The following is a 17,422-nucleotide window of genomic DNA, read 5'->3' as shown; positions in this document are numbered from 1 at the left end:
TAATTCTCAAAGTTTCCTTCAGATCCAAAAAGTTCTGAGAGTAGGTCAGAATGTATTCAAACATTGGAAAACTAAATTTTGATGAGTTATCTTGTGGCTTCCTATCGCAAATGAACTGAAACTGAAAAACAAAGTGTTCCATGACAACTGTGGGCCCCAAACAGCATTGGCTTGAACTATATACTATTTGGGGAATGATTTCTCTATGCAAAACTTATTCCATAATACCAAATATGAAGTAAAAACCAAAATAAGTTTATGTGTCTGTGTGAGTCCAATGGTTTTGAAGCTGCTACTCAATTCTGCAATTGGGCTGTTAATATATAAGGCCACACACCATGGTTTTCCTAAAACTTGGAAGACACATGCTTTACTGCCAAAACCCCAAAGATTTTGTCATCCAAAATTTCAGGTTTCCAAATTTCACTGTATATGGCAGAGTTCCAATTCATGAAAACCATGGAACTGCAGAGGGAGGAGGTAGTGTGAGGAGTGTCTGCTGCTAAGAATTGGTCATCAGGGTGTTCCATGTACCTTAAAGCTCTCTTCTTCCTCTTTGTACACTGGATTCATGCTGGCTATCGCCATAATAAACTCAACTGCAGTGAGAGGTTTATGAATTTGCCGCCGGATTCTCTGATCTGTGAGCACGCCTTTAACCACTTCGACTATATGTCCTTGGGTGAAGCCGTCAGTGACCTTCGCCAGGCAGCTGACATTCAAGGCACTGGTGAGGACTCCTCCATTGCGTTCAATGATTTGCTTCCACAGAACTGTTGTATCCAGAAAAGACACAGAGAACAGGGGTTACCACTGAGAAATCAGTGCCAGTTTCCCTCTCGGTTGAAAGTTGCATCTCATCAAGAAAGGAATACACAGAAGTCTACTCTAACTTATTTGTAACTCAAATGAACCGAAGCCAAGTAACTAAATGCTTTCCTCTAGAGAATTTTCAACCATAAGCCATACATATCAATGACCCTGAGGTCTATAGATCCACAAGTGCCCTGCAAATTAACAAGGAGAAACACAAAACCACCGTCAGTATAGTTTTAAGGTGGTACCTGTAAAGATGTTGACAATCTTTCAACACTGGAAATTTTCATAGGGTGTATAATGGCATCTCTTCTCATCAGAATATTGTATTTCCCAAGTAATTTGGATAAGTAGTTTAACTTATTTTTTTAGATATAAAGTTAATTTCTCACATTATTTTTACATCTGGAATCAGAATGCAGATTCCAATTTTCATCAGCTACTGCCAAGGTCAGTTCCCTTCCAGTGGAAGACGCTGTATTACACATTTTATTAAATACAGCAATTTGACCCTTATTCTTTCCCCCTCAGCAACTGTAAACACGCATTGGTTGACTAGAGTCCTTCAGATGAGTGCCTGGGTGTTCTCTGGTTTGTGGGACCTGCAGTAAATGAGATATTTCAATCTGAACACAGGGATGCTGTGAAAATGAATTATGAAATAATTCTGGATGCTTAACTTTAGAGATGGAATGAACTCCTGTACAGTCCTTAAAATCATTCTGTATTTGGAGAATTACCTCTATTCTGTAAAGGAAGCACAAGGGAAGTAAAGGAGACTTGCTGTAACTTATTTAATTATATTGAGATGGTGGAGAAGGGTGAAGGGTGTTTACAAGAGCATCTGTCAGTCTCAGCACTGGGATAATCTGGTCAAGTATTTCCAAACCATTTTGACTTTACTTGAGGAACACTTGAAACCATTTTTTAAAAATGACCATGACTACCTGATCTGAGCATTGTCAGGCCTGGTAAGGGGTTAATTCTGAGTCTGTTAAATGACTACATCATACAAGTATGTTGATCCAAAAATGGCTGATCAAATGAAAAGATCTACTTACTCTAAAGGAATAAAATGGCCTATAATGTAACTATGAACCATGCTGGAGAATCTGGCTTTTGGACCATGAGCTATTCCAGCAGTTCACTCCCACTGTCCTCTTTTGGGGGGTCCTTGGCCCTGTGGGTGAGCTGAGCTGCTGGGAAAGGGTGAACTGTACCTTAGGGCCTGCCGATTTCTCTGAGCTGTGGATACACAGGCATCCAGGGTTCAGAGACCTGCAGTGAAACCAAGGAGAGCCACAGGGATCCCAAATTGGCCTAAAGTATCATTAAATCCCTGATCTACTCTGCTCCTTCCTTGGTGGGTTTCTTTGAGCTTGAGCCCCAAACTAGTCTTATCCGTAAAACAGGCATAGAAGGATTGACTTCTCAGTGCTGCTGTGAAAAATAAGCCCAAAAGTGTTCGTAAAGCGCTTGGAAGTGCAGCAGCCCGGCATTTGGTGGGGACTTGACTTTCTGTAGCTATGTTACTGTTATTACAATAACAATGATTGTTCTTCGTTCCATCTTGCACTGAAGTTTCCTAACCCTCATTAAAACATCAATTACAAAAGATAACACAAAATAAGCTACAGAGTGTTTCAAAGCCTGTTTGTGTAGCGATGGATGGCAGCCGGTGAAGATTATCCTTATCTAAATATAACTGTTGCAGAGTTAGAGATCAGAAAACATAACCCATGGTAAAAATGATCAACAACAACAACAACAACTAGCCCACATCTTCACTTGAGAGCCGGTGTGTCATCTGTCCAAATTTATAACATCTAAACAAAGTAGCAGCGGGTCTGAGTGGTGACTCTGGAAGCTGAGAAGGAAACATGATTTATCAGAGAGTCACAGGTAAGGCCCCAAAAGCTGAAGTCAGCTTCCCAGGCTGGGTTGCCCGCATGCAGACTCAGTTCTGGGCACGCATGAGCAAAATTCCTGCCCGTGGTGCAAAAGGGAACCATCAGTGGGAAGGGGTGAGGGCCATGTACTCCCTGGCAACCAATAACTAACTCTCTCCCTGGCTTCTCTGTGAAGCCTCAACAGTCACAATCTTGGAAGTTTTCTGCCCCAATCATCCAACCTTCTTGCAGGAGTAATCACTTGATGAGTAGAGATTCATTAGTAACAGAGTACAGTTACTGTACTGGGAAAGGGTGAACTGTACCGTGGGGCCTGCCAGTTCCTCCGAGCTGTGGACAATTAGGCATCAAGGCTTTGAAGACCTGCAGTGAGACCAACAGGGGCCAGAGGGACATGTAAACCCGCTGCTGCCCATTTAAAGTGTAGGATATTTGGTATTCACGGAGAGTTTCGGTCAAGATTCCTCTGAATACGTGACTCATTGGTTACCCTCCATAGATCACCATTTTTACTGGAGTTGCAGCAAGAGAACTCGGTGAGGCAGTCCCAGCTGTGGTGGGACCTGCCTACCTTCCCGCTCATCTGAAGACCCAGAGAAAGTGATGCAAAACCAGGCTTGGCTTCCTTCCTGCAGTTGATGAACTCGAGCTGTTGGTCTTTCAAAGAATCGCTTCTATTGCTTTTACACAACCACCCACTCATGGGTTCTTGGCCCTTAAATAGCTGCTCTGGGGCCCACGGTGGTGTCAGGTGTGCAGGGAGGCACAGCATGGTGGGCTTGGTGGAGACTGGAGCCGGCAGTGAACATGGGAACCCCAGAGGCTGTGGAGTCTCTGGCCCAGGAGTGCAGTGGGGAGCACAGATGCACTGCAGTCTTGGGGTGTGGCGATGGCTGTGTTGGTGAAGACTGAGGCTAGGGGCCCCAGAGTGTTGAGGGCAGCAGAGGGGCTCTCCAGGCCAAGTGCTGAATTTTACTTTCCTCTTTTGGATGCAAAAGGCTCCTCACATCTTCAGACCAATCTACATTCTCTTTCCCTTCTTTGGATGAAAGAGAATCTGGCCTTTGGCTCCCCTTCATCTGCTGTCGACATTCCCAGTGGATTCTGTCTTGGCTGGTGCTCGAGATGACGCAGTCTCTGAACATTCATTTTTATTTGGAGTTTTCCAAAAGCCTGAGAGGTGAATAATGTGATGTGGGTGAGCTTCTGACCCTCCGAAGCCTGGAATTGCAGAAAAGTCTGAAGACAGACCCTGGACCCATCCGACCAGACACTGGGTCTGGGTAGGCCTGTGATGAATTGGGTTATTAATGAAATGGACCCCAAGGAGAGAGGCAAGAGGAGGAGGGCACTGGGAATGTGGAGAAAAGGAAGCCCGAAGGGATTTCTGGGGACCAGACAGGGCATCCGTCAGCCTGGGGGGTGGATTTTCTTTGCAGAGACAGCTTAGTTTAGGGGAAAGAAGGAGAGATTGAATGATGTTTGGTGAACCTGAGGGCTGTGTTTCCTCTACAAATCCACCCTTCACTTCTCAGCACTCTCTGCCCCCACGTGGCCTGGAGGAATTTGAGGAGTGGGGCCGCGGGGACTGCTGCACACCTTCGAGCTCCATTGCGGGTGGAGAGACGACCAGGCCGCTGTCTATGTTTCGGATTGGCAGCCCTTGCTTTGTGGACTGGAAGAGACCACTTTTGATCACTGCAAAGACAAGAACAGTCTTTCTGTAAGACAGATGTCCCAGCCACTGTGGCTATGAAAACTTCAAGGTCACTGGAGGAAATGCTGGATGAGGGGCGATGACGCCAGCCAGAATGGCGGTCTGAACACACCACTCCCCAAGACAGAAATATTGAGGAGTACGTGCTTCAGTGGACAGAACCCAGGGCCCCAGAGAAGTGTCTGGTGCAGCTTTATCATTTGCCCACAGGTGGAGGGACGCTTTCTCTCCTTCCTCTCCCATCACGATGCTGTGAGGAGATTCAGGTAGGAATCTGCAGTGTGATCTGAATTCTAAGCGATGCGTGGTGTTTTATCAAAAGAACAAAACTGCCGACCATCCATCAATAGCTTCATTTTTAAAGGGCCTATAGTTTTGTCAAACAGTAGAAACCATTCTGTCCAGAGTCCAGAATAATGCTCCAGCCCCTTTGAATTAATAATACTCTACTTTATTCCATTAACATAGCTTAAAATATAGATACAATACAAAAAAAGGAAGAAAAAAAGAAGAGCGTATGAGAGGAGAGAGGGGTAGTCCTGCTAAGGCCAGGGGCGTGGAACCCCTGGCATTGGCTGTGTGGGCTGCGGCGAGACTGTGGTGTGCCTGCCCGTCTCGTGCTGTCTCCTTTCTCAGCTGGACAGCCCTGCCCCCTTCGTCCATGTTTCTCATTCTGGCCAACATGACCTGGCTGGAGGAAATGTTGGCCTCTTCTGGGTCTAGTCCTTAAGATCTTCTGTGACTCCTCCATCCTGTCTTCCCTCGCTGCTTGTGATGCTGGCTGCGTGCGAAGTGTTCGTGGGGGGCGTTTTGAGGCCCTAAAATATGAAGAAGGCACTAGATGGATGCAGAAATAGCTGGGCCTAAAGTCTTCCTGTATTTTGTGTATAACATTGACTTAGAAAGCCAGGATCACAATGTATCAAGACAGAAATAAGCACATGTTGCAAACACAGTGGCTAATAAGCTAGCTGTTTATAGCATGCAGGGAGTAGATGGTTGTTCTTCCAGCAAAAAAATTGAGCAGCAACTTACGAACAGCCAGAGAGGACCGTATATGCCCTCTGCTTTGCGGTGCTCACGTGATTGGAGAAGGAAGAACAGAAACCAAGTGTGACCTAATCACTGTATTACTACCATTCATACTGACCACCACCACCACTGCCACCACGGCCACCACCACTGCCACCACGGCCACCATCACTGGCACCAGCACCTCTGCTGCTCCTGCCACTGACCGCCATCATCTCCAGTGTCAAATGTGACCTTTGCCACCATTCCCAACACCCTCCCCAGAGCCACCCACACCACCAACACAGTCACCCTATCTCCCCCCTCCTCAGTATCACGCCACACTGCCTCCACCCCTACTGCCAGCAAGCACTTCTGTCTCCATTAGCACATGCTGTCACCTCCCGCCAACCCCCTCACCATCTCTAACACCGACAGCACCATCGCCATCTTACCTCCAAGTCCTCACCGCTCCCCACCAGTGCAGTGTTACGGCAGCCCCGCCACGAGCCACCCCTGTGCATTCACACCCGTGTGTCCTCGGCCGCCCTCGAATCTGGGCTGGCCCTGTGCCTTCCTCTTGACCAGCAGAGGGTGGTGATGGTCCCTCTGTGTGGCTTGTGAGGCTGGGTCACAAGAATCCTTTCAGCTACTGCCCCAGCTTCTTGAAACATGTGCTCATGAGATAACCCCTCGTGGGACCCAGCTGCTGGGTGTGAGAAGCTGCACTGAGGCCAGGTGCAGCCTGTCCGGTCGACATAGGCCGTGCTCAGCGTCCACGATGGCCAGCAGCAACTCCAGTCACATGCGCGAGCGATCCTGGGTATCCACACTGTCCAGTCTCTAGATGAAGGAGACTCAGCTTTCATGTGACTCTCACATCATGAGGTACCTTAAGGAGAATGCCCCAGCTCTGCCCAGACAACCCTTGGAAGCACATGGTGGAATAATGTGCTGTTTGAGCCTTCAGGGAGGTTTTCACGCAGCACTAGATAGCAGAACAGCCGCCAGCACTCTCCCCAGCTTCTCTTGCCATTTGCCACCCGTCCTTCCCTCCTCCTGCCCAGCCCACGCCACCCTCTTCTCGTCCTCCACCTCCACTACCACCGCCGCCAACACCCTTTCTGTCACATCTGGCCACATGGGGCCAGGTGCTCTGCTAACACCTCATGAGTGTCGCAGCAGCCCTGTGGTGTGAACCGTTCTCCTACTTCACAGATGAGAAGATGGAGGCTCAGAAGGTGACTGACTTGTCAGGGTCACCCAGCTATGCAGGGGCAGAGCCAGGATTCTGAGCCAGGCGTCCTGAGAGCCCCGACCCAGGCTCCTCCCCGCTCCACTGCTTTGCCTCCCAGGAGCTCTTTTTTTGTGTCATTCCCATTAAAAAACATGTTTCAAAAGAAGTGGATTTTGAATCTATTTAAGGAGAAAGAATTGAAAAAGTAAGCTCTCATTGTATTTTAATGTTCATTTTAAGTAAAACATTATGCAACTGGACCTTGAGACTGGAAGCAAAAAAAAACAAACCCAACCCGGGAAAAGAAACTACACTCTATGAGGAAGACATCTTCACCATGGGTGCAAGGTGAGTGATCTTCATCTACCCGTCCCAAGAAAAATCAGCACCCACAAGGCTTTTGTCACTGTCAGGGCCAGAAATCATAATCCTCGTCCAGTTTCCTTTTGTCTTGGGTAGAGAGATATATGCTAAGAACAGAATGTGACCTAGCGGTTTATATCTGCAGCATATGCTCTGTGTTGGGTGCAGGTGCACACACCCCACTGGGTGCAGGCTCCCCTCAACTCATCTGGTGCCCACTGGGTCCAAGGGCCACACTCCTGGCAAGCACACAGTGGACAGCCCAGCCTCAGCTACCATGCATGGGAAGGGGCTGGGGGTACTTGCCGTATCTGGAAGCATAGTCTGGTCTGGGCACCAAAATAATTTTCTGGTAAACTTTGCAGAAAGATTGGAGTTCAGCATCGAAGGGACGCCGTGTGGTCCCCACAATCAGAATCCGGTCATCTGGTTTCAGGAGTTTCAGTATTTGGGGAAGGTGTTTTTTCAGGCGTTTAGGTTCATTCTGAGAGAGAGAGGGAAAAAAAAATTGGTCCACATATAGAAAAAAAGAATGAAAAAATGAAAGAAAACTTACTTAGAATGCGTTGCAGCATTGTTTGTTAAAGTGATTGCAAAGCTCTGACAAACACAATTTCTTAAGGTTTGTCCTGGGATGGGTCTTGGAATGTGCTTCCCAGTATGACCCAGTGGATTTTAATTGTCAGTGTTTCCTTTCCTCAACCTCTGGTATCCAGATTTAGAGGGTGGGAAGGAAGGAAGCACCTTGGCCTTAGGAATGGGAAGTGGTGGCTGATTTACAAATGGAAGGAAGCTCACTGGGACCTGTAATGAGCTGTAGTGCTCCCATTTTCCTGAGTTGTTTGGAAGCTGGACACAAGACTTCCTTTGCCAATTGCTGGAACAATGAAGAGCCCAGCTCCTGCATCTCATGTCTGAAAAATACCTGGTTACATAAGGCTGTGAAACTTATCTCTCTGAAGCAGTTGGGAAATAGTTTGAACCTGAATTATTTTAGTATAATCTCAGCACTAATGAGGGAGAGGAATGAGTGAGGACAGGCTGGCTGTTCAGCACCCCAGGGTGGACAACTTCCAGCCCGTGGGAGTCAGATCTGACCATGTTGCCATGGGCAACAGCCTGGCTGCAAATGAACCTCGCCCCCAGTGCAGACAGCAAAGAGGAAGCTGGGGAAGGAGGAGCACACCAGGGGCAATGGTGAGAGCCTCTGCAGAGACTTCTCAAGCACAGTCGAGGCCATTTTTGCTCCCATTTGGCTGATGGCTAATGATGTTCCTGCATCTTTTCATGTGCTTATTGGTCATTTGTATATCTTATTTGGAAAAATGTGTATTTAGATTGTTGGCCCACTTTAAAAGTTGGGTTATTTGTCTTTTTATTATTGAGTTGTAAGGGTTCTTTGTAGGTTCTATTAATAGATAGAAGTCCCTCGATATTATATGGTTTGCAAACATTTTCTCCTGTTCTGTGAGTTGTCTTTTCACTTTCTTGAGGATGTCCTTTGCAGCAAAAAAGTTTTTAATTTTGATGAGGTGCAATTTTCCTTTTGTGGCCTGTGCTTTTGGTGTCATATCTAAGGAACAACTGCCTAATCTAAGGTCACAAAATTTATGCCTATATTTTCTTTTAAGAGTGTTCTAGTTTTAGCCCTTATTTTTAGGTCTTTGATACATTATGGGTTGATTTTTGTATATGGCATGAGGTAAGGGTCCAACTCTTTCTTTTGCAGGTAGCAATCCAATAGTCCCAGCACTACTTGTTGAAAAGATTATTCTTTCTGAATTGAATTGTCTTTGCACCTTTGTCAAAATGAACTGTAATGTAAGGCTTTATTACTGGACTCTTGATTCTGATCCATTGATCTGTCTCTTCTTAGGCCAGTCCACACTGTCTTGATTGTTGTAGCTTTGTGATAAGTTAGAAAATGAAATTGGGGCATGTGAGTCCTCCAACTTTATTTTTCTTTTGAAGAATATTTTGGCTGGATCTCTTGAATTTCTGGATGCATTTTAGGATCAGTTACCAATTTCTGCAAATAAACCAGCTGAGATTTCATGGGAATTGCATTGAATATGTAGGCCAATTTGGGAATTATTACCATCTTAACAAGATTAAGTCTTTCAACCAATGAATACAAGTGTCTTTCCATTTATTTAGGCTTCCTTTAAATTTTTCGACAATGTTTTTGTAGTTTTCAGAAAAGTCTTGCACTTCTTGTGTCAAAGAACTTCGTGAGAACAATTTCTTTTATTTTTGAGACAGAGTCTCATTGTGTCATCCAGGCTGGAGTGCAGTTGCACAATCTCTGCTCATTGCAATCACCACCTCCTAGGTTCAAGTGATTCTTGTGCCTCCTGACTAGCTGAGATTACAGGCGCGCACTACCGTCCCCGGCTAATTTTTGTATTTTTAGTAGAGACAAGGTTTTGCCATGTTGGCCATGCTAGTCCTGAACTTCTGACCTTAAGTGATCTGCCCGCCTCGGCCTCCCAAAGTGCTGGGATTACAAGTGTGAGCCACTGTGCCCGGCCCTAAGAACTTTGTGAGAACAGTTTCTATAGAGTGGTGGGGGCAGCAAGCTGATGGTGGTGGGTTGAGGGGTGAGTGGGGTGGTGAGAAGAGACTTGCCTTTAAGGAACAAAGCAGGTGGTGGGAGTGACTGGGCATGTGGGGTGCACATGTGAGCTGCCCAAAGAACAGCAGAAGTAGGACTGATCTGAGGATCCTGGTGAGGCTGGAGACAGAATCCATGGGGGTAGAGACACACCTGCATGGTCTGGGCCCATCCTCAGCAACCAGTTGCCATGGTGATGGCTGCGTGATCCCTGCCCTTTCTGAGGCAGGAGATGACACTGCTACCTTTGTGTCCTGAAATGGCAGGGACATTTGAAATAAATCAGCCTATTTGGATAACAAACGTTGATCCTGGGCAATGTCCAGAGTGACATCCTTGCTGATGGTGAGGTGCAGTCCCATGAACAGGGGACAGAAATGGGTGTGTCATTCAATTGGTAGTTCCCTACACTCAGACCACCCCCATTCCAGTGCAGAGCCGTCCATTATGCACGAGACCTGTGCACTCATCCCTCATGCCAGCAAACCACCACACGATCACCTGGCCACCTCCCAAACTGCCGCTCCTACCACGGGGCCTGCCAGCCCCTCACAACTATTACTTTGGGCAATTTCAAATTAGTGGCTAGCATCCACGCAGCAATTTCAGTTTGCTATTCTGCAGTTAGTGCCACAAAACAACCGCCACAGCCAGCCCCAAGAAAGCAGCAATTCCTTGGCGGAGGCACTATCGTGATGTCAGGGAGGCGCTTGCTAGATGAAGTAACAAAGGGTAATGGGGCAGAAAATGCAGGAGCAGCCTGTGCGCCTCATTCTTTACCGCCTTCGCCTCAGACACAAACAACTGACTGAGTGCACTCTAGGCGGAGATGGGAGGAGACACTGCTCTCCTTTTAGGAGGAGAAAGGGAGCGGGCCTGGTCTAGGCGTCTGCAGGGGGCTGGGGTGTGTTTGTAAAAGTGGCAGGGGTTGGAATGGGGGTGCTTGGAGTTTGGACTTTGCTGAAATTCTAGAGGTGTGAGGGGTTCTCTCAAAGGTTGCTGAGGACAGTGTGAGGGGAACAGGAGTGTGGGCAAGAGGACAGGGAATTCTGGAGTGGGGCCCATTTAGAGGCCCCAAAGGTAGATTTTAGGATGATGTTTAGAGTGGCCCCAGGGCTCAGAGGGCCGCAGGGATGCGGTGTGGTTTAGGTGCACCGGGAGGGCTGACCCTATGGGCAGAAGGCAAAGCTGGTGGTTCCCCGCCCGCCCCCCCCACCCCCGCCATGTCTTCCAGCCTGTGCTGTGCATGGTGGGGAGACGGCCCCATTCTGGCAACCTTGTTTCTGAATCTCAGCATGACCCGAGAGCAGCTGTGCGCCTTCTGGGAGCCTTTGTTCTCTTTTGTGTCACACAGAAAACAATGCCTTCCTCTCAGGGTTGCCGGGAGTTTCCCTGACATATGTATTGTGCTTGGGAAAGAGGAGGTATTCAATCGATGCCCCCGCCACCACCGGGGTCCTCCTTTTCCTGTCTGCAGCAGTGTCCCTGTGCCTGGGAAGTTTGGCTTCCATGCTCGGGAGGTGTCACTGATCTTCGCCATGCCCCATCCCCGGGTGAGCTCCCTGCCTCTTACTGCGGGAGGGGCCTCATCCCAAAGGCAGAGGCGCTGGAGGGTGCATTCAGTCACTGGATTTTCAAGGGGATTTCCTGGAGTCCCTCAACCTCAGGGCAAGGTCGGCCCTGCTGCCTGTATGGCGGCCGTAGCTGGTGGAGTGCCAGCTTCCTGGATGTTCTTCTCTGTGCCTCTGTGCCCTTGGGATCAGGGCAGCCTTTGGGACAGAGGCCGGGGCAGCTGGGAGGAAGGACACTGGGCTCCCTAGGTGGCCGAGTGATACAATGAGGAGCCGCTCGCGATGCCTCCTGGGCTCCTTTCATCTGTGGATGCCTCTGCTGCCCTTGGCTTTTGGTCACCTTCAGAATGTGCACGCCCAATGCTCATGGCTACCTGGGGCCCTGGTTGCTGAGGATCTTGGGTGAGACACAGAGTCTCAGAGGCTGGGAGGCTGGGAAGGACAGCAGGACTGGCCCCGTCATGGCTCTGGAGACGCAGGAAGGCAGCAGGAACTTTGCAGCCCTGCTCCCTGAGGGGCAGGCCCCACAATGCCATCACTGCACGGTGCAGGCCGAGTGGAGCTGGAGTTCCATGTAGAGCCGGGCGTGCACATGCAATGGTTTCCTCCCCGGCCCCTCTCCTGCTGCAGCATTGGAGCTGGGGGTGGAAATACTGGGGGTCGGGGGTGGAGGATGGCGTTCATGCCTCTTGCAGCTCTGAGCCTGGGGTGGCTCAGGTCCCCTGGCCAGCCTTGCAGATGCTCAGAAAGCCGGGGTGCCCTTTGGCTTGCAGTCCCCTAGGACTTATCCCAGGGTGTGACTCCTGGTCCTCAGTGCAGTTGACCTCCCCAACACACGACGGACTCCTCTAATGGGAAGTGAACAGAGAAAATGTCCAATTCATCCACAACAAAGACCATGCCTCCAGTGGCCTTCATTTCCTACACGGACAAAGCTAGGCATGGGCAGGGGTTGTGGGAATCAGGGATGGTGCTGAGAGGTTCGCTCTGTGTCAGCAGCAAAAGGGCTGATTCAGGGCAGGGTTCTGCAGGCTCAGGCTTGGCTGCTGCTTCACGGCTTTCAGTTCCCTACTCGGCGGGCCTCCTTCCCCTCACATCCACTCCCTTTATGCGAGGGTGTCTACAGGGCCTATATTTCATTCCCTGCCTCCAGCTTTCTCTCAAAGGCCCCCTCTCAGCGCTCCTTCCCCAGTGCTCCTCTGGCTCTCTCAGGAGGAACGTTCCCATTCCCCTTGCTCTCCCAGACTCAGATGTGCAGTGAGCAGGCAGCCGCAAGCACTGATGGCAAGCCCAGGGCACTGTGGGAGAATGCAGGGGGCTGCATGAACTTAGAAGCCATGCGGGCTGAAATGCTTTCATTTAATAGTAAAGGAAGCGGAGGCTCAGAGAGGTTAAGTTACTTGTTGAAGGACACACAGCCAGCTGTGTGAATGCTGTGCATGGCTGGCCTGAGTTCCAGGCCAGTGTCTTCCACTCCCCAGGCTGATGTCTGGTGGGAGAGAGAGTGGCCCCTGCCCATGAATGAGCCAGGTTTCTGATAACTCCAGGTGTGTGACACCTGGGACGAAACACTGCCCTGCATTTCTCTTAGATGTGGGACCTGGTGGAGAACCCGGTCATTCCTGCCATCCATTTTGCATACCTACTTGTGGACCTTTTCAAGTTTTTCTGCAATGCAGCAACTTTGCCAGCAGAGGGAGCGAACTACTAGAGTCCCAGATTAAATAATAAATGAGTTCTCTGAAGACTTTCTGAAATGACAGGGCAATCAAGGCTCATTTGGGGAAGAAAAGATTGAGCTTCCACTCTTTATCCAAATCATCTCTACCTGCGAAAAGTGATGTATAATACATAAGGATCAAAAGTGATTAAAATCCTTATGAATTTAATCAGAAATTCACAGTTAACCACTATTTGCTTTGGTGCAAATTGATGTGGAATAACAATCTCGTGTATCTGCACATTTTTTTTTTAACTTGTGGGAAATTTGCTGGTGATTTGTGGGGGGAAGTGGCGGGGGAGGGGCACCATTGAAAGGAGAGAAAAGAAGGAAGGAAGCAATTGAAACAGGACTCCCTGGAGGCCCGAACGCTGTGCACTTAGCAGTTCTGTTGTTGAGGGTCTTTGTTCATAAATTTCGGGCCTTTTGCTGTTTATTATGATGAACAATAGGAAATCCTAATAATAACTCCTATGTGTGCCATTTGCTTTAACTGAGCAGAGTTCTCTAAATAGCTTCTTACCTCTGAATCGTATGTTTGGGTGGAAAATCCCTCTCTCCTTTCTTCCACACTTTCTTTCCTTCTAAACTATGTCTCATAAAGTCAGATCACAGAACCCTTTCAAATACAGTTAGGGCAGACAGAGACCACTATAGAGAGCCGGTGTTTCCTTCCTCACTTGAAAAGGCAAGACCTTCTCGAAAAATAGAGGTAGGCCCTGGTAAGGCCTCCTTTGGAGGAAAGAAAAGGCCAAAGTAAGGCCTGAGAATGTCCTCACCATCTTTTCTGCGTTGGGAACTTTTTTGTAGAAGGTTTTTTCTGTGTCTTCAATCCACACCACGGAGGGCTGGAGCTGTCGAGCCACCTGCAGAGGAAAAGGCAGGGCCCTGCTTGTAAATGCGCTTCCCTCAGGGTGTGCAGGGCCCTGCTTGTAAATGCACTTCCCTCTGGGGTGTGCAGGGCCCTGCTTGTAAATGCACTTCCCTCTGGGGTGTGCAGGGCCCTGGCTGTAAATGCGCTTCCCTCTCAGGTGTGCACCTGCTCTCCCAGGAGCAGGGCGAGGCGCTCCCTGTGCGGCTCCTCAGCTCTGCTGCACAGGCACAGAAATGTGTTCTGCAGCTCAAAACCTGCCCCACCATGTCCCCTCCTTCACAGCAGGACAAGTCCCCCTCCCTCCCCTAAACCCCTCCTCTCTCAGTCCTGTTCTGACAGGCAGGACAAGCTTGAGGACAAACATTCTGCTCTAGGACCTCAACATCCTCTCAGTCTGGCTTGAAAGAAACCCCCAGTTTTCTGCTGAAAATGAATGGAGAACTGGGCCACGAGTTTTAATTACCGCCTCTGGCCGTTCCCAGGTTTATTCAAGTTTGCTTACCATGAGAAAAACCGTTTCAGCACTCGGGCCCCCACGAGGCTATTTGTTCATCTCTGTTTGGCTGTGCCTTTGTGGCCCAGGCTCCCCGAAAGGCAGCTCTGAGCCCCTCTAGACAAGCAGGGCCTCGTAACAGAGCTGGGATGGGACTTACCCTGGGCCCATGAATAATTGCTGTACACCTAACAATCTCTTCAAAGCACCCCCATGATAGCGAAATTCAGGTATTTTTGCAACAATTTGTGCTTTGTGCGAAATTGTGACAGATAAAAGCCATGGTGAATACAGCGTTATGTACTCCTATTTTTATATTTCTTAAAACATCATTAAGGCAGCAGGCATGATTTTAAACCAAGGCAGTCATTCAATGAGTGATGGAAAAATCGCTAGGGACACTCCACTGTGTCTGCCTCCCTGTCATTATGTACGAAGTGGCAAGTCAGGGCTATAAAGCAGATTACGCACCTTCAAAGGCAGAAGTGGGCACTGATTGAACTGGATCCTTGCGCTGGCCCAACGCCTGGGCCGGCTGCATTCCCAGGCCCCAACACACACGGACATTCAGAGAGAAAAGAGTGCCAGCCAAGCACCATTTGATAGGTGTTATTTTGCAGACCCAGGGTCACAGAATTTAGGAACTCAGAATCCCAAATTTTAATCCTGATCCCTGAGCTGGTGTGGTGTGCTAACTGCAGTGAGTGAGCTGGCAGACGTGTGCCAGGCATCAGCCACCCATATTGTGCCCAGCATCACACATGGTCAGAGCCAGCACACACCTGGCGCTGCCTCCTCCTGGAGGCCTTAGCACATGTGGAATAAACTGCTCATCTCATCTGAACCCTAAGAAGCAGGAACCATTGTTATCATCCCTGTTTGCAGACGAGGAAACTGAGGCTGGCAGACATTAAGTGACGGCCCTGGTCACACAGGCACAGCGTGGCAGAAGCAGGACTGGAGGCCAGGCTGGGGGCTACAGTCTGTGCTGGCAGCTGAGGCAGCCTACGTGGGTTCCCTCATCTACTCTCACCACGAGCGTGAGGGGCCAGCCCTAGGACCTCTGCTTCGGAGCTGAGAACTGAGGCCCCAGAGATGAGCAGGTGGTTATGTTACAGTGGGGAGCTAGTCGGGCATGAGCAGGGCAGGAGAGGGCTCCTTCCAATACATACACACACCAGGAATGTCAGGTGACCATCCCATGATGGGCAGGTGGTTTTTTACTGTATTTCTATAATAATCATTGGTCACAGCCAGCACTAGCGAAAGGCAGTCTCCCAATAAACAGAAACACCGGAAGCGGGTGATCAGTGACTTCCCAATAAGATCTCAGGGGTTGGGTGAGTGGGCTCAAGCATCCGCATTAAGAGGCAAAATGATGGAATTTAACTGGTCTATGACCTTCCAGGGACATTCGACTGGTAAGGGAAGAGCGTCTCAAGTGAGCATGTGTACAACTCCAGTGAACACACTGCGCATGCTCCCTCCCAAGTGCTGGCAGGCCACTGTGCATGCGGACAGCCCACCCCAAGGGAAGAATCAGGGGAGAAGGGACGCAAGACCCCAGAAGCATGCCAACGTATAAAACCCAGGCTGGAGTGCAGTGGCGCGATCTTGGCTGACTGCAACCTAGAGCACCAGACCTCTCACCCTTCGTTCTGCTGAATGTGGGGGTGACCTGCATTTGTGAGCACTTTATTATGGCCTTGCCACTAGGATTTTATTTTTTGGTGTGATCAGGGAACATTTTTACACTGCTGGTGGGAATATAAACTCGCACAGCCGCTATGGAAAACAGTGTGGAGATTCCTTGAAGAACTAAAAGTAGAACTACCATTTGATCCAGCAGTCACACTACTGTATCTACCCAGAGGAAAAGATACGAAAATGATACTTGCACACGCATTTTTATACGTTGCACATGCAGCACAATTCACAATTGCAAAATTGCGGAACCAACCCAAATGCCCATCAATCAGTGAGTGGATAAAAAAACTGTGCTACATATATATACGTATACATATATACATGTATATGTGTATACGTATATACGTACACATATATATGTATATATATACACATATATATGTATATACGTACACATATATATGTATATACGTACATATATGTATATATGTGTACACATATATATGTGCATATATGTGTACACACATATATGCACGCATATATGTGTACACATATATGTGCATAAATGTGTACACATATATGTGTATATACATATGTATATGTATACATATATACATGTATACGTAGGTATACCTACGTATACACACATATATCTGTATACGTAGGTATACCTACGTATACACACATATATCTGTATACGTAGGTATACCTACGTATACACACATATATCTGTATACGTAGGTATACATACATATATATATACGTATATATGTATACATATATACATGTGTATACATACATACTCATATATACATATATGTATATGTGTATATATATATATGTTACCTCACTTAGAATAATAGTCTCCAATCTCATCCAGGTCATTGCAAATGCTGTTAATTCATTTCTTTTTATGGCTGAGTAGTATTCCATCATATATATATATATATATACACATACACACATACACATATATATGTGTATATATACGTATATATATACACATATATGTATATATACGTATATATACACATATACGTACATATATACATATATATGTGTATATATGTATACGTATACATATATGTATATATGTGTATACATGTATACACATATATGTGTATATACGTATATATACATATATACGTATATACACACGTATATATGTATATACACATATACACACGTATGTGTATATGTGTATATACATATATACACATATGTATATGGAATACTACTCAGCCATATGAGTATGTATGATGGAATACTACTCAGCCATAAAAAGAAATGAATTAACAGCATTTGCAATGACCTGGATGAGATTGGAGACTATTATTCTAAGTGAGGTAACTCAGGAATGGGAAACCAAACATCGTATGTTCTCACTAGGACGCGAAGGCATAAGAATGATACAGTGGACTCTGGGAACCTGTGGGGAAGAGTGGAAGG

General features: G+C 47.7%; 1 protein-coding gene across 7 annotated transcripts in view; it reads right to left on the bottom strand.

Moving 5' to 3' along the window:
• Positions 1–17,422, bottom strand: part of IQCA1 (IQ motif containing with AAA domain 1) — a 178,390-nt gene that overhangs the window by 6,643 nt on the left and 154,325 nt on the right. For 6 of the 7 annotated variants that reach the window (XM_032753611.2, XM_032753627.2, XM_032753624.2 and 3 more), the window contains 3 exons: positions 13,739–13,825; positions 7,361–7,538; positions 535–773 (listed from right to left, as the gene is read on the bottom strand). In XM_032753611.2, coding sequence (XP_032609502.1) covers positions 535–773; positions 7,361–7,538; positions 13,739–13,825 — 504 coding nt within the window. The remainder of the gene's footprint in view (positions 1–534; positions 774–7,360; positions 7,539–13,738; positions 13,826–17,422) is intronic. The other variant, XM_032753613.2, reaches the window with a different exon arrangement.

Source organism: Hylobates moloch, unplaced genomic scaffold (assembly GCF_009828535.3).
Source record: "Hylobates moloch isolate HMO894 unplaced genomic scaffold, HMol_V3 SCAFFOLD_1, whole genome shotgun sequence".
Classification (NCBI taxonomy): Eukaryota; Metazoa; Chordata; class Mammalia; order Primates; family Hylobatidae; genus Hylobates; species Hylobates moloch.
This window is presented reverse-complemented; position numbering and strand designations above follow the sequence as displayed.